This window comes from Canis lupus, chromosome 7, assembly GCF_011100685.1.
Source record: "Canis lupus familiaris isolate Mischka breed German Shepherd chromosome 7, alternate assembly UU_Cfam_GSD_1.0, whole genome shotgun sequence".
NCBI classification, from domain to species: domain Eukaryota; kingdom Metazoa; phylum Chordata; class Mammalia; order Carnivora; family Canidae; genus Canis; species Canis lupus.
In genome coordinates, this window is record NC_049228.1 from 21257388 (window position 1) to 21279483 (window position 22096).

General features: G+C 35.9%; 1 protein-coding gene across 8 annotated transcripts in view; it reads right to left on the reverse strand.

Annotated features, from left to right (window-relative positions):
- The window catches only part of RASAL2 (RAS protein activator like 2), a 347984-nt gene that overhangs the window by 124413 nt on the left and 201475 nt on the right, over positions 1 to 22096 (reverse strand). Inside the window, exon 1 of one of the 8 annotated variants that reach the window (XM_038542409.1) lies at positions 17348 to 17472. The exons of the other annotated variants lie outside the window; for them this stretch is intronic. Coding sequence (XP_038398337.1) covers positions 17348 to 17360 — 13 coding nt within the window. The 5' untranslated portion in view covers positions 17361 to 17472. Of the gene's footprint in view, positions 1 to 17347; positions 17473 to 22096 lie in introns of those variants that run through there. 8 annotated transcript variants of the gene reach the window in all.

The following is a 22096-nucleotide window of genomic DNA, read 5'->3' on the forward strand; positions in this document are numbered from 1 at the left end:
ATTTTCCTACAAGTTTTACTATTTTAACTGAATTTGAAATTCATTTTCATAAAGTTGTTCATAATGCCTTATAAATATTTTTATTGTATATAAGATCAATAGCAATGTACCCTCTTCCATTCCTGATAATAATTATGTTTTTCTTGATCAGTTTTGCCAGGTTTGTCAATTTTAGGTCTTTTCAATGAACTACTGATTTTCTCTACTGCATGTTTGATTTAATTCCTATTCTTAGCCCTCTTTCCTACCTTCTGTTTTCTTTACTATGGTGCTATTTTTCTAACTTATCATACAAGTTTCGATATGTAATATTTCTATCATCATTCTGTTGAAAATATTTTCTAACTTCCATCACGATTTCTTTGATCTTTGTGTTATTTAGAAGTGTCTTTTTGATGCTTTTAAGAAGATAGATTTAAAATATAGATGTTTATCCTACTTAGTTGCTTTCAGTGGATTATTCAGAAAACCTTGCCCACCCTTACCAGAAACAAAGAGTCTACAGTATGTTCTAGAGTGAAAAATGCAAATCAAACTACAACATGTGTTGTTTGATTCCACTGAAAATAAAAAACAGAAAAAAGTATCTGTACTCAGGTGTTATTCTCTCTCACACACGTACACATACACAAAGAATTTAGAAGGATAAATACTAATTGTTAATTGCAGTTACATGTGCAGAAAATAACAGAATTCCTGGAGTGGAACAGAAGGAAGAGATTTTATATCTAGGCTTGTTTTAAATTTTTTACAAGCAGCAGCCACTATTATTATATATTTTTTAAATTAAGATTTTATTTGAAATAGACCCAAATGATACGTTTTATTATTTTAATAGATTATAAAATTATATATAATCAGGGTAGCAATGAACTTGAACCTTTATCTAATTAATTTCTTTGGTCTTCAAATATGATTAGTTTGACCTCAGGAAACATACGAATTCATTTTACATATGATGTCCCACAAAGAAGATCTTAAGACTCTTAGGTTTATTTATTTTTTATTTTTTTTTAAATTCTTTTTTTTAATTTTTTTTAAAATTTTTATTTATTTATGATAGTCACAGAGAGAGAGAGAGGCGCAGAGACACAGGCAGAGGGAGAAGCAGGCTCCATGCACTGGGAGCCCGATGTGGGATTCGATCCTGGGTCTACCAGGATTGCGCCCTGGGCCAAAGGCAGGCGCCAAACCGCTGCGCCACCCAGGGATCCCAAGACTCTTAGTTTTAGAGTCAAAAACCTATATATGTCTTTTTTCTATGTCACTCAGATTCCACATACTATCACATTCTCTGGAGAAGACTGCTTATAAATGAATCCAGAAATAGAGCTAAAAACGTGCATTTTAACAGTATAGAACTGGAAGGATAGGATAGAGGGAAGCATCTTATCTGACAAGAGAAGAAACACGTGTTCAGGAGTTCCTGGTGTTTGTCTTTTTGCAAAAAAAAAAAAAAGAAATTAACATTTATTACTAAGTAAATTCCATTTATTGTGTTGGATACTTCTACATTTCACAATGATTAAAAAACTGTTTTAAAGTATTTTATTTCCAGGGTGTCTGTGTGGCTCAGTCAGTTAAGCGTCTGTCTTCAGCTCAGGTCATGATCCCAGGATCCTGTGATCAAGCCCCATGTTGGGTTCCCTGCTCAGTGGGGAGTCTGCTTCTCCCTCGCCTCTCCCCCTACATGTGCCCTCTCTCATTCTAATAAATAAAATTTTTTTAAAAAATAGTTTTACTTTTCTTCTAATATAAAAAGTAATCATGTATCCTTTAAAAAGATATTTTATATTTATATTTAGATTTAGATTTAGATTTATATCCTTTAAAAAGATATTTTAAATGGTACTAAAGACTGGAAAACTTGTTAAATCTGTTTCATAAACTCATTAGCAACTATACATAAAATTAATGTAATTGGCATGAGTACACATATATATTTATAATACAGTAATATAAAACATGTTACTATAAGAAATTTTATAATTTATTTTTATTTATTTATTTCTAAATATTTTATTTATTTATTCGAGAGAGAGAGAGAGAGAGAGAGAGAGAGAGAGAGGCAGAGACACGGGCAGAGGGAGAAGCAGACTCCATGCAGGGAGCCCGACATGGGACTTGATCCCAGGTCCCCAGAATCATGCCCTGGGCCGAAGGCAGCGCTAAACCGCTGAGCCACCCGGGCTGCCCTATAATTTATTTTTAACTTAAGTATAGTTGACATACAATTTTATATTTTCAGATGTACAACATAGTGATTTGACAATTCTATGCATTATAAGATGCTCAACCACGGTAGGTGCAGTTACTACCTGTCACCACACAATGCGATCATATTGACTATATTCCTTATGCTGTACTTTTCATCATCATGACTTATTTATTTTATGACTGGAAGTTTGTACCTCCTAAGCCCTTCCACCTATTTTGCCTTCATCCCAACTCTCCCCTCTGATAACCAACAAATAGTTTGGTTCTTGTATTTGTGAGGTCTTTTTCTGTTTTGTCCTTTATTTTCCTTTATAAATTATGCATACAAGTGAAATCATACTTTATTTTTCTCTCCATTTGACTTACTTCACTTAGCATAATACCCCCTAAGTGAATGGCAAGATTTCATTCTTTCTTATGGAGTCATATTCCCATATATATACCACATCTTCTTTATCCATGCATGCATGGATGGACACTTAAACTGCTTCCCTATCTTGGCAACTGTAAATAATGCTGCAATAAACATAGGGGCATATATACCCTTTTATTCTTTTTAAAAGATTTTATTTACTCATGAGAAACACACACACACAGAGGCAGAGACACAGGCAGAGGGAGAAGCAGGCTCCATGCAGGGAGCCCTACGTGGGACTCAATCCCGGGTCTCCAGGATTAGGCCCTGGGCCGAAGGTGGCGCTAAACCGCTGAGCTACCTGGGCTGCCCGTAAATACCCTTTTAAATTAGTGTTTTCACTTTTTTGGCGTAAATATGCAGAGGTAGAATTGCTGGATAGTATATGTCTATTTTTATTTGTTTAAGGAAACTCTATACTTACTGTATTTCCATAGCAGCTGCACCAATTTATATTCCCACTGACAGTCACGTGGGTTCCCTTTTCTCCACATTCCTGCCAAAACATTATTTCTTTGTTTTTGATACTAGCCATTCTAACTGGTGTGAAGTATTATCTCACTGTGGTTATGATTTGCATTCCTCTGATCAGTCTTTCTGGGCATCTTTTCATGTGCCTATTTTCTTTGAAAAAATGTCTCTTCGGGTCTTCTATTCATTTTTAAATTAGATTATTTGATTTTTATGGGGGGGAGTTGTGTAAATTCTTTACAAATTTTGAATATTAACCCCTTATCAATGTTTCATTTGTAAGTAACTTCTCTCACCCAGTTAGATGTCCTTTTTGTATCTTTTCAAAGATTTTTTTTTTTAAGTGATCTCTATACTCAATGTGGGACTCAAACTTACAATCCCGAGATCAAGAGTTCCATGTTCTACTGACTGAACCAGCCAAGTGCCCCTCTTTTCAGTATTGTTGATGATTTCCTTTGCTGTGTAAAAGGTTTTTCAGTTTGATGTAGTCCCAACTATATATCTTTGCTTTTGTTTCCCTTGCTTGAAGAGACAGATCTGCAAAAGTATTAAGACTGCCGTCCAAGAGTTTACTGCTTGTGTTTTCTTCTAGGATTTTTATGGCTTCAGGTCTTACATTTAGATTTTAGATCCATTTTGACTTTATTTTTGTAAATGGTGTAAGAAAATGGCCCAGTGTCATGCTTTGACATGTAGCTTTTGCATGGAGTTTCCCCAACACCATTTACCAAAGAGACTGTGTTTTCCCCATGGGTGTTCTTGACTCCTTTGTCATAGATTAACTGACCATTAAGTGTGGGTTTATTTCTGGGCTCCCTATCCTGTTCCAATGATCTACATGTCACATGTCTACTTTTTATGCCAGTACCATACTGTTTTGATTACTATAGCTTTGTAGTATAATTTGAAATCTGGGAGTATGATACTTTCACCTTTGTTTTTCTTTCTCCAGATTGCTTTGGCTATTCAAGGATTGTTTGTTTTTGTTCTATGAACAATACTATTGGTATTCTGATGGGGATTGCAGTGAATCTATAGATTGGTTTGGGCAGTACAGACATTTTTATACTGTTAATTCTTCCAATCTACAAACATGGACTATCCTTCCATTTGTTTCTGACATTTCAATTTCTTTCATCAAAGTCTGATAGTTTTCAGAGTACAGGTCTTGCAACTACATGGTTAAATTTATTCCTGGGTCTTTTATTCTTAATGATGCAATTTTAAGTAGAATTGTCTCCCTAATTTCTCTTTCAAGTAGTCCATTAGTATATAGAAATTCAACAGATTTCTGTCCATAAATTTTGTACCCTGCAACTTTACTGAATTCATTTATTAATGCCAATAGTTTTTTGGGGTGCAGTCTTCAGGGTTTGCTGTAGCATCATATCATCTACAAATAGTGGCAGTTTTACTTCTTTCTTATCAGTTTGGCTGTCTTTTATTTCTGTTTCTTGTTTGCTTTTTGTGGGTAGGACTTCCAGTATCTACAACATAAAGAAGAGATAATGGACATTCTTGTCTTGTACCTGATCTCAGAGTAAAAACTTCCAGCTTTTCACTAAGTATAATGCCAACTGTGGGTTTGTCATATATGGCCTTTATTATGTTGAAGTATGTTTCCTCTAAACCCACTTTGGGGTTCATGATAAAAACCCACAGTTTTTATCATGAATATATGTTGAATTTTGTCAAATGTGTTTTCTGTGTCTATTGAGATGATCCTATTATTTTTATCTTTGTTTTTGTTAATGTAGAATATCATGTAGATTGACCTGTGGATACTGAATGATCCTTGAATCTCTGGAATGAATCCCACTTGATCCTAGTGAATGATCCCCCCCCCCTTTTTTTTCTAAAGATTTTATTTATTTATTCATGAGAGACACAGAGGGAGAGAGAAAGAGGCAGAGACCTAAGAAGAGGGAGAAGCAGGCTTCATGCAGGGAGCCCGATGTGGGACTCGATCCCGGTCTCCAGGATCATACCCCGGGCTGAAAGCAGCGCTAAACCCCTGAGCCACCTGGGGCTGCCCGTGGATGATCCTTTTAATGTATTGCTGAATTCGGCTTGCTAATATTTTGTTGAAGATTTTTGCACCAGAGATACTGGCCCTAAAATTTTTTTTTTTTTTTTTTTTTTTGGTCAATGCCTGGTGTGGGTATCTGGATAATGCTGGCCTTGTGAATGAATCTGGAAGCCTGCCTTCATCTTCTATTTTTTGTAATAGTTTGAGAAGGATAAATATTAACTCTTCTTTAAATGTTTTGTAGAATTCACCTGTGAAGCCATCTGGTCCTGGACTTTTGTTTGTTGGAAATTTTTTGATTACTGATTCAATTTTGTTATTAGTAATCTATCTGCAGATTTTCTATTTCTTCCTGACTCACTCTGGGGAGATTGTATGTTTCAAGATATTTATCCATTTCTTCTTGGTTGTCCTGTTTGTTGGCATGTAATTTTTCACAGTAGTCTCTTCTAATCATTTGTCTTTGTGTGGTGTCAGTTCTAATTTGTCCTCTTTCATCTGTGATTTTATTTATTTGATTCAGCTCCTTTTTCTTGATGATTCTGACTAAAGGTTTATCAATTTTGTTTTTAAAGAATCAGCTCGGGCAGCCCAGGTGGCTCAGCGGTTTAGCACAGCTTTCAGCCCAGGGCAAGATCCTGGAGACCCGGGATCGAGTCCCACGTCAGGCTCCCTGCATGGAGCCTGCTTCTCCCTCTGCCTGTGTCTCTGCCTCTCTCTCTCTGTCTCTCATGAATAGATAAATAAAATCTTTATAAAAAAAAAATAAAGAATCAGCTCTTAGTTTCATTAGTCTTTTCTAATTGTTTCAGTCTCTATTTCATTTATTTCTGAACTTTATTATTTCCTTCCTTCTACTAACTTGAGCCTTGTTCTTTTTCTAGTTTCTTTAGGTATAAGGTTAGATTGTTTGAGATCTATTTTCTTGAGGTAGACTATCAACTTCCCTCTTAGAACTTTCTTTCTGGGCAGCCCGGGTGGCTCAGCAGTTTAGCACCGCCTTCAGCACAGGGTGTGATCCTGGAGACCCAGGATCGATTCCCACGTCCAGCTCCCTGCCTGGAGCCTGCTTCTCCCTCTGCCTGTGTCTCTGCCTCTCTCTCTCTCTCTCTCTGTCTCTCATGAATAAATAAATAAAATCTTAAAAAAAAAATAAAAAAAAAACTTCCTTTCCTACATTCCAAATTTTTTGAACTGTTATGTTTCATTTTCATTTGTCTCCAGTCAACAATTCAGATAATAAGCCAGTAACAAATGGAGCCAACACAGCTTTATTAGAAATCCAAACCTCAGTTATTTATTTTTTAAAATTTCTGCTTTGACTTCCTTGTTGGCCAACTAGTTGTTTAGCCTCCATATATCTGTGGGGTTTTCCCAATTTTTTTCTTCTGATTTCTAGTTTCATACCATCATGTTTACAGAAAAGGCTTAACATTATTTCAATCTTCTTAAATATATTGAGACATGTTTTGTGGCCTAACATGTGATCCATCCTGGAAAATGTTCTATGTGCACTTGAGCATTTGTACTCTATTATTTTTGGATGAAATGATTTGTATGTATCTGTTAAGTCCATCTAGTCTAATGTGTTGTTCAAAACCACTATTCCCTTATTGATTTTCTGTCTCAATGATCTATTCACTGATGTAAGTGGGGTGAAGTCCCCTACTGTTACTGTATTACTCTCAATTTCCCCCTATAGAGTATATGTTAATATTTGCTTCACATATTTATGTGCTCCAATGTTAAGTGCATATTTATAACTGCTACATCCTCTTTTTGGATTGATCCCTTTACCATTACATAATATAGTACTTCTCTGTTCCTGTCTTCTTCTCTTGCCCTCTCCTCTTGTGATTGTATGACTTTATTTAGTATTATGTTTAGATTCTATTCTTTTTGTTTTTTTGCATATCATTATAGGCTTTTGATTTGTGGTTACCATGAGGTTCATATGTAACATTCTATGTATATATACAGCAGTCTATGTTAAGTTGATGGTTGCTTAAGTTTGAACACATTCTAGAAGTACATTTTTATTCCTCCCCTCCATGTTTTATGCACGCTATATCATACATTTCTTGTTTTGCATTCCCTTAACTAATTTTAGTAGATATAATTGATGTTAGTACTTTTGTCATTTAACATTTTAACTTTCATATTAGCTTTATAAGTCTGGTCTACTTATTACCTTTACTGTAGCTGAAATCTGCTTTGATAATTTTCTTATTTCTAGTTATGGCCATTTCTTTTTTGCTTAAAGAAGTCTCTTTTGCATTTCTTGTAAGGCCAGTTTAGTGGTGATGAACTTCTTTAACTTTTGTTTGTCTGGGAAATTCTTTCTCTCTCCTTTAATTCTGAACGATACCCTGGCTGGGGGCATATTCCTGGTTGGCAGCTATGTGCTTCTGGCCTAGAAAGTTTCTGTTGAAAAATCGGGTGATAGTCTTACAGACTTGTGAGTAACTATTTGCTTTTCTCTTGTTGCTTTTAAGATTCTCTTGTACATAACAATTTGCTTTTATCTTGCTGCTTTTAAGATTCTCTCTTTAATTTTCAACACTTTCATCATTATTTATATTAGCTTGAACCTCCTTGGGTTCATCTTGTTTGGGATTCTTTGTGCTTCTTGGACCTGGATGTCTCTTTTCTTCCAGGTTAGGGAAGTTGTCAGTTACTATTTCTTCAGATAAGTTTTCTGTTTTTCTCCTTCTGGGAACCCTACAAGGCAAATGTTTTTATGTTTGATTCTGTCTCCCAGTGGTCCTTTAACCGATCCTCATTTTTTAAATTCTTTTTTTGTTGTTGTTGTTCAGCTTCAGTGATCTCCACTACTCTGACTTCCAGATTGCCAATATGTTTTTTTTTTTTGCATCCTCTAATCTGCTGCAGATTCCCTCAAGTTTATTTTTCATTTCAGTTATTTTATTCCTCAGCTCTGATTAGTTATTTTTAAACATTTTTTTCTCTCTTTGATGAAGTTCTCACTGAGTTCATCCACTCTTCTCTCAATTTCAGTAAGAATCTTTACTTTGAACCCATTATTAGATAGATTGCTGACCTCAGTTTTATTTACTTATTTTTCTGAGGTGTTGTCTTTTTCTTTCCTTTGGAACATATTCCTCTGTCTTTTTATTTTAGCTGATTGTTTGATTCTATGTATTAGGTAGACCAGCTATGTCTGGATGTCATAGCTATGTCAGGAGCTATGTCTCCTGGTCTTAAAACTAGTGGCCTTATATAGAAAGCATCCTACTCCCTGATCATCAGAACCAGGAATTCCAGGGGTGTCCCATGTGTGGGCTGTATGAGCCCTCTTGTTGTGATTGGGCCAGGACAGCTGTGGGTGTGTTGGTGTGCAGGCCTCTCAGCCAGCTGTACATGTTTCAAGTGTGCTGGTGGGTGGGGTTAGCCTCCACCCCCCTTGGTAGGAGTAATAGTGGAGGAATATCAGTTCTGGCTGAAGCTGCCCACTGGGTATGGTAGAAAGGCAGTCACTTTGGGGGGACACTGGTCCTAAGTGAGGCAGCCTGCTAGGTGTGGCAGAGTTGGAGTCACTTTGGAGGGGCATCTGCCAGGACAGGAAGGGTGGGTGGGGCGGGTTCACAGGAAATGTCAGAGAAGGTCAAGTGGTACTAACAAAGAAGATGAAGAGTGTCAAAAGTGACTCCTACTACCATCCAGCCAACTAGGCTAAATGGGGACAAGATAAACAGTGCTTACCAGCATTCCTATTCTTGGAGAAAGTTCCTATAGATCCCTTACCTCCAGCACATGCCCTAAAATCAGTCAATAAATCTTCATGTATAACCTAGGTGCTATTCCAACTGCCATCTCTATGCTGGGTCTTGAACCATGTAATACAATTTGCTGGCCCTCTAAGAGCAGAGTCTCAGTTTCCTATAGCCTTCTGGCTCTTCTGGAGTTAAGGTTCACTAATTTTCAAAGGCAAACACTGTGGGAGCTCATCTTCCTGTTGCAGATTCTCAGGGTTGGGGGTGCCTGATATGGGGCTTAATCCCATCACTTCTCAAGGAAGACATTCTATGTCTGTGATATGGCCTCAACTTGTAGGTCACTGTGCCAGGGATTTGGTTCCTGACTGTGTTTCCACCCCTCCTCCAAACACAACATGGCTTCTCTTTATTCTATAGCTGTGGAAAAGCTATTCTGCTAGTGTTCAGGTCCTTTTCAGAGTGAGTTACGTTATATAAACTCAAGATCCTCCTACTCCACTATCCTCCTCCTTTTTTATTATAAAATATTTTTAAAACTGAGGTATGACATATGAAAATTAGCATTTTATATGGTGCACTCAGAGCCTGAAAAAAACCTATGATTTGCATAATGCAAATTTATTTTGAAGATCTACATGCAAGCTTGGTCTCTCAGATGCCTTCCCCATCTAATCCTTTAATGACCCAAATGTAAAGTCCTTTACTGCACACATAGACCAGACAACTTTCAATATGAAAACAAGCATGGCGTCATTCTTCATCCCCTTCATAAATAAAAAGGACATTCAAAGAATATTAGCATCTTAGAAGTTTGTTTAGTTTTTTTTGTTTTGTTTTTGGATTTTTTTTTTTTCAAATCAAAATGGAGAAATTACAGAAATATCTTAAACCCTTTGCTGAAGTAGAAGATACACTCAGAAAAGTATATAAATAATGAGTATACAGGTTAATAAATTTTCTTAAATGGAACTCATCCCAATAACCAGCATCGGGATTAAGCAAAGACAGAACAGAACATTGCCAGCAGCCAAATGCTTCCTTTATATACTCTTTCCAGTCATTACCCCATACAGATAATCACCATCCTGACTTTTATCACCTTCTGATGAGTTTGAACTTTATATAAATAGAATCACACAGTGTATATATTCTTTTGAGACTAACTTTTCATGCTCTACATACATTTGTGAGATTTATTCTGTTGCATGAAGCAGTAGTTTGTTCTTTGTCAATGCTGTAGAGAATTCCATTGTGTAAGCAAACCATTCTATCCATTCTACTGCTGATGAACATTTGGGCAGTTTCTGATTTTTAGCTGTTTCAAAGGGTGCTATTATGAACATTTTTGTACAGGTTTTTTGGTGAGCCTATTTATGCATTCTATTGGCACGTAAATAAGTGTGGAACTGCTGAGTCATGGAGCATTGTTCGACTCTACTAGATATTGTCAAATAGTGCTCCAAAGTAGTTATATAAATTTATACTTCCATCAGCAGTATAAAAATTCCTTTTGTTTTAGATTCTTGTCAACATTTGGCATTTTCTATTTTTCTCATTTTAGACATTCTGAGGGGTATATAATTCCATTTTGGTTTAAATTTGCATTTCCCTGATAATAATAAAACCAAGTACCTTTCCATATACTGAATGGCTATCTGGATTGCTTCTTTTTGTAAATTAGGCATTCAAGTCTTACCTTTCTCTCACTGATGTGTAGGAGTTTGTTATATAGAATAACTGGATAATAAAATTTTTAAATTTCTCATTTCAAACAAAACAAATGAATAAACAAATGAAAAGCAGAATCATATCTATAAATCCAGGGGACAAACGGATGGTTACCAGAGCAGAGGGGAGAAGGGAGTATGGGCAAAATGGGTGAATGAAGGGGAGTGGGAGATGCAGGCTTCCAGTTAGTGAATGAATAAGTCTCACAGAAGAAATAAAAGGCACAGGATAGGAAATAGAGTCAATGATACTGTAATAGTTTGTGTGGTGAGAGAAGATAGTTACACTTGTGGGGAGCATAGTATAATACATAGAGAAGTTGAATCACTATGTTGTATACCTGAATCTAATGTAATATTGTATGTCAACTCTTCTCAAAAAAATGAAATGAAATAAAAACTTCTCTTTTCAGACTGTCAGAGGAAAACATAAGCAACATCTGGATTAAATCTGAAGAGTCTTAATACAGTTTCTATTCTCCTGTAACATGGGTTTGACAGGGGAAAAGTGAAATAAAAAGTCTGTCTTTAAATATTTAATTCAAGAACTAAGCAAAATGAAAATGGATTTATAATTTCTGACACTGGGAGAAACCTAGTGGGAAACTGTCATAAATTACTACCCTTTGTAGCAATAAAATAGTCATATCCTTGAAGCTCACTATTTCTTGTTAATTAAAATTTCATTGTCAAATACATTTTGCAGTTTGCTCACAAGAATATATGTTTCTGGGGGAGAAAAACAACAATTGGTAAATAATTGGCTGGATTTTCCTTTTAAAAGACCAGACAAAAAAAAAAAAAAAAAGACCAGACAAAGCCAGGGTTCTGGTTTTAAATATCCTTCCATTTAGAAACAAAACAAGGGTGCCTGGGTGGCTCACTCATTAAGCTTCCAACTCTTGATTTCAGCTCAGGTCATGATCTCAAGATTGTGGAGTTTGCTTAGGATTCTCTCCCTCTGGCCCTCCCCCTGCTTGTACTCTCTCTTTAAAATAAATAAAATCTTTAAAAAAATAAAAGCAAAACAAACACCCAGCTCTCCCTTTGCTCCCCCAAAAACAACCCTGAAATAAAGTGGTGTCATCGGGGGTTGACCTACACAATTTTACTGAGGCACAAAGGACAAACAAATTTAGTTCCACTAGACTGCTGCCTTTGTCATTACAATAAATTCCTTCTGCATAATACCTTTTGGGTTTGTATAAGCTAAAAATGTTTCTAAGGGAGGCTGGTTTTCATTCTTATAATGACAGCAGTAATTCCTAGGATTTTTTTCTTTACATCATGTTTTTGGTTTTCTTAATAAAAATGGTTGACACCAGACACCAGGTCCAATTGAAAAAAATAAACTACTTTTTTGAAAATTTACCTTTAAAGGTTGACCATCAATCAAATATAAATACTGAGTGCTGGGACGCCTGGGTGGCTCAACAGATGAGCATCTGCCTTCAGCTCAGGGAGTGATCCCAGGATCTGGGATCGAGTCCCACATCGGGCTCCCTGTGAGGAACCTGCTTTTCCCTCCGCCTATGTCTCTGCCTCTCTCTCTCTCTCTCTCTCATGAATAAATAAATAAATCTTAAAAAAACAAAAACAAAAAACAAACTGAGTGCTGCATTTGTATGGGAAGGAAATGACTAAAAATAAAATTACCATAAACATATTCCAAAATTTAAGCAATAGTGGCAATGTAAATATTTACAATTAAAATGATAGCACTGGTAAAATAGAGTGACATTTATTGTTTCAGGAAACCACTGTGCTTTTTCACTGAACTTTGTTCAAGTGGAGGCAAAATCCTTCAAGGAAAATCTCATGGTGTATATAAGCAAATTCTATAGAATATAAAATAAAGATTTTTAATCCACTAAAAACCTTCTTAAATTTCAACCATGTAATGGAGACTCACAAAAATCAGACCAAATACTATGTGATGTCATTACTTTAACCACATAAATAGAAATTAATCTATTACCTTTTCTTTGAATGATTATTTCTCAGACTTTGAGAAAATGCTAGTAAGATATACTATATAACCATGCTGAGCCAACTCTTACAAATAGGCTCTTTACAACAAGCTCTTGGTACACAAAATATGATTATCATTCCCTGTAAGAGACTTATCACACCTTGTCCTCTTCTTTGAATGGACAAACCCATTTCTTTCTATACAGTCACACAGGCTAGATTTTTTTGCGGCTCTTCTTACACTCACTTTGACACATCATTCTTTTTCTTAAAAAATAAAAAAGGGAAATAAATTATTTTATATGCTATGTGTTTCTGGCAAAAGGAGGTACTGAAGTGAGACTCAAACATCTTTCTTTCTCCTATCTGACTCAACAGGTAAGAAATCAAATCAGGTATACACTGTCCATTTGAAGTATAATTTAACAAAAAAGTTATGAACCAGAATATTAAAAGAGTGGAAGAATATCCAGTTTCTCTAGTCTTCATATTAACTAAAGTTACTATCTATGAATAGTTAACTATGCAACAGTACTGTTAAAAAATTTTCAAACATACTCCACAGTCTTAGAATTAGATGCAAGACTTCAGAGTTAGCAACTCGTCCAACAGGTTAGCTGTCCTATGTGACACCTGATCCTGAATGACACTTACTTGATCCTGGCAGCTTAAGTTGCTTACTTTAGAAAACCTGACATAAGAGCAAGAAAAAAAAAAAGAAGAAAGAAAAAAGAAAAGAAAAGAAAAGAAAAGAAAAGAAAAGAAAAGAAAAGAAAAGAAAAGAAAAGAAAAGAAAAGAAAAGAGCAAGAAGACCAGGTAGCTTTTTCTTCCTCAAATAATAGGACTGCACTAACTTAAAAGAACTTTTCAAGTTGCTGCTTCAGTAATTCACTTACTCCTAAAATACAGTAAACCTGAGAATGACAAAAATATGGAGTCTCTACAGAGTCAGATTATTGATAACTCCTCACTGGCTCCCTCTCTGGTTTTTAACTTCATAGTACTCCTAATTCAACTGAATGGTAAAGTCTGAGTAGGGGCAAGGAGGACACCAGAAGATAAAGACCATCCGAATTTTAATGACTGATTCAGTAAATCTCTCCTACTTGTCAAGTACATACAAAGAAGGTATTCTCACTGGCAATGCTTAAGGCTTCTAAACACAAGCTGAGATCATACCCATAATTAAATGTGGAATCTGGTAGACTGAATCCCAATCAGCACTTAAAAAGAGAGAGAGAGAGAGAGAGAGAGAAGAAAGAAAGAAAGAAAGAAAGAAAGAAAGAAAGAAAGAAAGAAAGAAAGAAAGAAAGGAAGGAAGGAAGGAAGGAAGGAAGGAAGGAAGAGAGAGACAGCGATAAGGAGTCATATTGCTAAGTCATGACTCATTTTTTTTGAATCGTTGTTCATGAGTAAACAACAGAACACAATCATTTTTTCCCCTTCTCTGTGCTAAGAACTAGATATTTTAAGGAAGTTTATGCAACTCAAGTATAAGAATCTGGTGAACTTTATTTCACAATAATCACCTGCTCCTTTACTAAAACTGATTTACTGGAAATTAAGAACAAGAACCGCCACAAACAACCACTAGAGAGCATGAAAGAACAGAAGAGAACAGAAGGAACAAAGGCAGACTGTAACACTTTTTCTCTCTAGAGGCCAGTGAAGGTCAAGAATGAAGCAGAAGGGGGAAATACATCCGTCTTATGTACATAAAAAGATTCCCAGAGTTTTGAGTGAATAATCAGGTAACTTTTACAAGTAAGGAATTAATTTGACAACTCAGAGCATTTTAGATGTCTAGCTTCAAGTTCTTGCTCTTGGTCTGTTTTTTGTCTTCACTTTTGTTTGAAAAGATGTTATTCTTACGGTTTTAACTGGGATACAAAACATAAAATTATATTCAAGAAACTGCAGTGAGAAAGCAGAAGTAGCAATTCCTGCGAAAGAGATAAGTTTTAATCAACTATAGCCAACCTTTTGTTAGACAAATATCATAGCTATATTGCAGAGCTCTGTACTTTCTTTGAAATTTTAGTATAAAAACTGTATTTCTATATAGAGAGAAATGTATATATATATTTCATGAAAAGACATTTGAAAGAAATTAATATCAATGAAAAACCAGGAAGAGAGAAAAGGGGTCTGGCTCCAGAAAACACTGGTCAAAGAAGAATGATTTCATTCCCATAGGGGAGTTTTTATATCACTCATTTCACTCAACCCCTTCTATTCCCATTTAAATATTGTCTTTAGTCACAAAATTGCTTATTATTGCTTTTCTCTAACACAGAAAGTATAAACCTGTATAATCTTATAACTGTATTCAGGAGAAGAAAAGGAGTGTTTCCTTCTAATATTTTCTCTAAGGTACGGTAATGAGTTTTATAAAGGTTAGTTTGGTTAATAAAATAGCTTCTTTTAAGTTAGTTTAGTAAAATACCAGCACTAGATTAATGACCTCTGGCTGTTTCTGATATAGAGAAATATACTCAGGCCAAATGCCCATCCTAATAATTACCCATTTATCCATCCATCCATCCATCCATCCATCCATCCATCTATCAATCAATCATACACACATAACATAATGTGTGCACACACACATATGGCAGTCCCTTCACACATTCCATGAAGGATAAAAGACAAGAGAAAAACCCAAGCCATGTGTAATACACATGAACACTGTTAATTGGATAGAGCATTATGCCCTCATTCTCACAGTCATCAAGTCCTCTTGTAAACAGTGTGCTTAAATAATGGATTCTGCACTAAGACAAACAGTCTCTTGTTTCCTACTGGGTGGAGAATGCACTTTGTAATTTGGTTTCTGATAGCCAAGAGCAGTAATGAAACTATTCCTTACAACTTACTGCTCATCCCACACAGACTTGTAAATCAGCACACAGGCCCAGTTGAAAACTGGAATGAGCAGGTCAAGCTTTAACACAAAAGGGCCACATCCCTTCACTGTGCTTATAAGCCACATGGAGCTAACTTGTTCCCAGGAGCTGTAAAGAGCCATGACAGATCCTTTTGACAGCGGCTATCTCTACTATTTAGCTCACTAGAATAGTGTGGCCTCTCTCAACCCCACAATGGTCTGCACAAAAACGAAAAGGGCAGCAACCTTTTTTAGAGACTAAATGAAAATGTATGAAGACAGATGTCCACTGTCTGTGGTGGCTCTTGAGCTCTTCCAGTTAAGTTCTCCTCTAACACATAATTCATGAGAAGGAGTAACAGAGGACCCTTACAAATGTAGAGAAAAAAGAGCTGGAGCTTGGATAAGTAAGCAAGTGGTCCAAATGGTTGGATAATTTAAAAACGTTATCTCATATAAATAAAAAATAAACATAGAGAAGGCAGTGAATACAGAACAATTTTTTGCTTCCCATAAATAGATACAAGTAATGAAATTAGATACAAGATTTACTGAAAGTATATAGAAAATTGCTAAGTCCTAAAATCTTTAGGAGAAATTAAAATCAATTTAAAAGAATTTTAATTTCATATACAAATACTCAGAATATGCCACAGCTATGTAATTGTTTATATAAAAGTAGCAAGCTATAGCCATTCTCCTTAATTGAACACCATTTTTTTCTTCTGATACTTTGTTATATATTTTCGGTTTTGATTGAGAATGTAGTATTAATACTGATTTGATGATATCCAGCCCTCAGTATCTCCTTCCCATAAGATTTTAATCTAGGTTTATAATGCATTTGATCTATTTATGCAATAATTCATGGTATTTGAGGCCAACAGATATAGTATAGATAAAATATAAAGCCTGAATATAACTGGTACCATGAAAACAACAGTAAACTGAAAATCAGGAGATCTAGATTTTCATTTCAATTCTGTTTCTGTGTGATCTAGTCCTCAATGTTCTCATTGAAAATGGAGAGACTCAGGCACTTAGGTGGCTCAAAGGTTGATCATCTGCTTTGGCTCAGGTCATGATCCTGGGGTCCTGGGATTGAGTTCCACATCGAGCTCCCCACAGGGAGCCTGCTTCTCTCTCTGCCTATATCTCTGTCTCTCTCTGTATCTCATGAATAAATAAATAAAATCTTAAAAAAAAAAAAAGAAAGAAAATGGGAGAGACTGGCTTATAAATGATCCCTAAAATATCTTTCAGATGCAATTTTCAATGAGCTAATTGGTTAAAGTCTCTAAGCTGTCATCTGTTGGCAAAGGTTATTAAAAGTCTACCTCAGGCAGAAAGAACAAGCAAAGTTCTCATCCAAATGCTCTACTGTTGTGTACAGATCCAACCTGTTGAACTTTCTGAATGACATGGATTTATTTATGTGTTTCTGAGACTCAAGCAAGGCTATTAAATTCTTATTGATGGTCAATATATTTTGTCTCCCTCAAAGAGAAATGAGCAACATCCATTCCCGGTCATCTTAATATTTCATAAAGAATTTTGGAATTCTTATCTTCAGAATAAGAATCTACTTCAAATTATTAAAAGAACAAGTAAATGCTGCATTGTTAATATTTTGCTATGATTGCTTCCCTTTTAATTTATCTGAGTTTCTCAAATGGCTCTTCTTGTGCTGGGTTTTGTACTGGAATGCCGATAGCCTCCACACAATATTCCTGTGAACTGACAGGAATGAAAACCAACCTACTTCTTTAAAGCCAATAATCACAAAGGTTAGCAGTCATTGCATTTGTATAATAAAAATAAACTGCCACATTCCCTTTAAATATGTACAAGCTTAAATTCAGACTCAGGCAGATTCAAGGATCGCTTACCTGGGGTCTGCATTCTGCGAAGTTTCTGGGTGTTGCTAACATGATCCTTCCGGCATGCCAGTCAGAAACTCAAAACACTTGTATACCGTCCTCGCCCATGCTTGCTCTGGCTGGCGCTCTGCTCTCTTTTTGCTCTCGCTCTGTGCCTCAGACAGTTTGGAATGCAGAAAAGCCAGAGCCAACGCCAGTCAAACTCAAGCCTTTTTTTTTCTTTTTCCCAGTTCTTTTGCTACAGAGCACTCAACAATAGCCACCCTTCCTTACTCACTGCACGTTTTTTGCATAGCACTGGGTGCAGGCAATCTACTTCAGGAGAAGCAATGGATTTACAAAGCTAGAAAATTCATTTTTTTCTGTCCCAAGAGGAAGTAGGAGGGATGCATGCATCTCCACATTTTAAGAAGGGACTTTTTTTTTAAAGTGGTCTGTTTTAAAATCTGTCATATTTTAGGGAAATGAAAAATACACATTTCAGAGATTCTTATTTTGAATATTATGCTGAATTAAAACAAACTTTTCAAAGTACAAAAAGTAGGTAAATATCTTACAACTAATGTGGTGTATATAGAAGTATATATCTGCTAATACACATATTAATATATTAATAAATTCACTCTATAAATTACTTTCTTACAGCAGAAATATTTCAAATTTGGAAAAGGAAAATTGTATATCCCTAAAATCCTTCATTCAGCTCTTAAGCTAGAACTTCATTTTAAAAATAAAGAAAAATTTAATTTTATAAACTGAGTGGCTCTTGACTCATTAAGTCAACTACATGTGATGAAATTATAGATAACATCATTGTTCTTAGCTATCATTTCAACTTGTTTTAAAACCAAACATATTTCTAAGGGTTTTTTTCTCCCTATGTTCCAAAAATGGAAGATAGGTCAATGATGTAATCTTCATTATTGGTATGATGACCTAACACATTATGCAGCTGCTCAGTTGCTGAGGTTAGCAGGTCACAAATGATCAATTAAAAAATTCACAGTTTGAATCCTTGAGCAGATCCCACCTGCCACTGCAGACAGAGGGAACAGGACAGACATGAAAAGAACACAGTATCAATATTATCTACCACTTATCAAACAGCTCAAGGAAAGACATACGCTCCATCTAACTATATGTCTGTATATATTCTATATGTGATACATCTCTTACACTATTTAGATACACATATATACACACAGGTATGCATACATACATATGTGTTTGTGAATATATGTATATTCTTTTTCCTTCCTACCTCCCCACCCAAGTCTCAAAGATTTAAATTTAAAGTTTCCTTTAACACCATCTAATTTGGTTTTGGTTATTTAGTCTCATCTTCCTCGAAAAATCATTTACGTTCTAACATTATTGCATTTTCTTCTGCCTTTACTTCTGGTTTCCTATTTCTACTTCAAACCCTAGTGCTACGCAGGTAAGAAGCACAGAGAGAGAAAGGCATAAACAAAAGTTATACAGAAAGGAACAAACTATGAGTCTGACTAGGAGGACTTTCAGACCACAGATCCCACCTTGCCCTATATGAAACAACACACCAACAACACCTACGCTCTTCCTCCAGGGGTAATACAGCTTTATCAAGTATATCATTTATAATCCCTTAAAATTGTGCAAAGCACACTAAGATTATTTTTCCTTGTTATGAATAATTTTAAGAAATAGATCATGATTTCCATAATTCTACCCAAGAGTTAGAACTAAGGACAAGTTAGTCTAGTTACAGGGAAGAGAGATTTCAGGTCAAGAAAGGTAAGTCAGGGATCCCTGGGTGGCGCAGCGGTTTGGTGCCTGCCTTTGGCCCAGGGCGCGATCCTGGAGACCCGGGATCGAATCCCACGTCGGGCTCCCAGTGCATGGAGCCTGCTTCTCCCTCTGCCTATGTCTCTGCCTCTCTCTCTCTGTGACTATCATAAATAATAAATAAAAATTAAAAAAAAAAAAAGAAAGGTAAGTCAGAGATCCTGGAAACAGCTTTCTGCAAGGGCTCCCTGCTATAAGAGACAGTGACTCTCTAACTCTTCCCACACAGGTGAATATCCATTTGCTGAATATACTGTAGGGCTGTAGTTCTCAAACTATGCTACTGAACAATGCTAAAGTTCTGATGAGAAAACAAGGTAACAGCAACCTTTTCCCAAATGACAGAAAAGGTTCACATATACAATTTTCTCAAGTGTGAGTTTTTCTTCTTAAATATATTCTAAAATGTTAGAATCTATTACTGTTAACTAACATTAAAGAAGCCTAGAATAGTTCCAAATTCAGATCATAATGACATTGTCAGATATATGCAGGTTAATTATAACAATGGTTTATTATGTTCTGCAAAAAGCACTTTTACTACCTGGAGTTCTAATACCTGCTTAAATCTGAGAACCACTGTTGAACCAGAAACAACTTTTCTTAAACCCATATGTTATTTCATTATTCAACACACCTCAAAGAGGCCTACACACCATACTTTATTCATTTTTACACTAAATCTTTTTTGCAATCTTTTCTGCGCTATTTTTAACTCCTTGTCTTATGCCTTGGTATTGCTGCTTCTGTCTGAAGTCCCCTGGTCCTCTCTTATTTATCCTGCAAAACCCAGACTTAAAATTATTTTATTTCCTACCCAAAGTTGATTACATTCTCCTCTGCATTTTTTTTTTAATACCCTGTACTAATTTTTCTCTTCAGAGCCCTCACCATTACCTAACATTCTATTAGGTGCTGATGTTTAATGCCCTTTTTCCCATCAGAATGTGAAGGAGATGAAGGGACAGTGGGGAAACACGGGCGGGGGTGGGGGGGGAGGCTCTGTCTTATTTTCAGCTTGTCCACACACTCAGAACGATGTCTGGCAGTAGCAGGTACTTAATAAATGATGGACAAAAATGGATAGATGGATAAAAAATATATTTCACTTATCAAACCTTTCATGAGTATCTAGAGTCAAGAGTACTTTGGAATATCTTGAGGACAGGGATCACAGCACACCTGTTTTCTGATGCCAGAGCCTAGCCCTGTATATGTCATGTGGTGAAACAAGAACATAAAGGAATAAGTCTCAGGCTTGTATGGTTTCAAACAGCTAACTGAAGGCTAAAGAATTATATAACAAGGGAAGGCAGTCATTTCATTATTTACCCATTTAGGACCTACTTGGACCAGGTGGAATCCTGATATGTGAAAGTTGATTCTGGGGCGTCATTTTTCCCTTCTATGAACCCACAGCTGCGTGTTGTGCTACTAGGGAAGGGAAACACAGCTTCTATGGCAAAGACTGAAGAGACTGATAAAATCTTAATCTACAACACTAGGGAGTTCTCCAAGAAGCTAGAGAAGCATGAGTAAATGTTTCATCCTTTAGCCATCCACTCAGTTTAGACAGTGGCTAAAATTCATGTCCACGAAGAAGCTCTGAACTGGTATCAACTCTCAGAACTAGAATACTCAACTCAGTATCCAGCATGTTCATTATGAATATGTCAGGTCACTTAAACCATTTTATTTCTGCAAATAATCACTATGTTGTGATTATTTAGTTTCAAATTCCTTGTCTGTAGAGAGTTGGGTAGGGTTGTCTTGACTAATCCATCTTATGTAGCCATGATCTAACATCATATTTAATAAATAGTGTATTAAGTTGAACTACATGAAAATGCCATTTTTGTTGGCCAATAATGGTCAAATATCAGCAATGATTAAATGAATATTTAAAAAGATGCAAAGACTGAATGAAGGGTGAGACTAGGTAATTTTCAAGATCTTTTCCAGTTCTGGAATTCCATGATATTATAATTCAAACATAAATGAGAGAATCATTCATTTTCAATGCTTGGTCACCTTGACAGACTATGGTCCTCCTGTTACACACTAACATAGCACTCTGTTCTTGTCCTTTTTGAAACTTAACACAACTACAATTTAGTTATTCATGTACTGGATGTCTATCTGCTCCTCATCCTGGTGCATACAAACTCCATGGTGGGAGGGACTATACCTGCTTTGTTCACTGATGTATCAGTGCAGAGTATAGGATCTGCCACAGAATAAGTACTTAATAAATATTTGTTGAATAAACAAATAAGTGGACTCTTGAAGGTTATATGTATGTGAATTTCCAAATTCAGTATCAACAATTTTTTTTCTAAAAAGGCTAGGATAATATTTTTCCAGTTATGAATCAACTAAGTAGTACACTTTATGAAATTTTTAAAAAGATTTTTATTTATTTATTTATGAGAGATACACAGAGAGAGAGGCAGAGACACAGGCAGAGGGAGAAGCAGGTTCTGTGCAGGGACCCCGATGCAAGACTTGATCCTGGGACCCCAGGACCACACCCTGAGCCAAAGGCAGATAGATGCTCAACAGGTGAGCCACCCAGGCATCCCCACTTCATGACTTTTAATGGATAGAGACAGCATATGTTCCCCCTACCCTTTACAAAAGTAATTATGAAATTCTGACTTTTGTACAGGTATAGAAGTCAATGTGACAACCATTTAGACATCCTAACTGCACAATTTTCCACAAATGCCTAATTTTCTGAAAATCAAAGAACACAAAAAATAAGCTAACTGCATATAATTAAAAATGACTTGCACATCAGTTTTATTCCTTGCCAAAAATAAATTTAAAAAAAACAAAAACACTCTTAATACCTACTTCTCCTCTTTCAAGCACAAACACATTTCAGCAGCAGACAAGCTGAGGTATACACCAGGCTGTCTGTGTGCTTCCTCT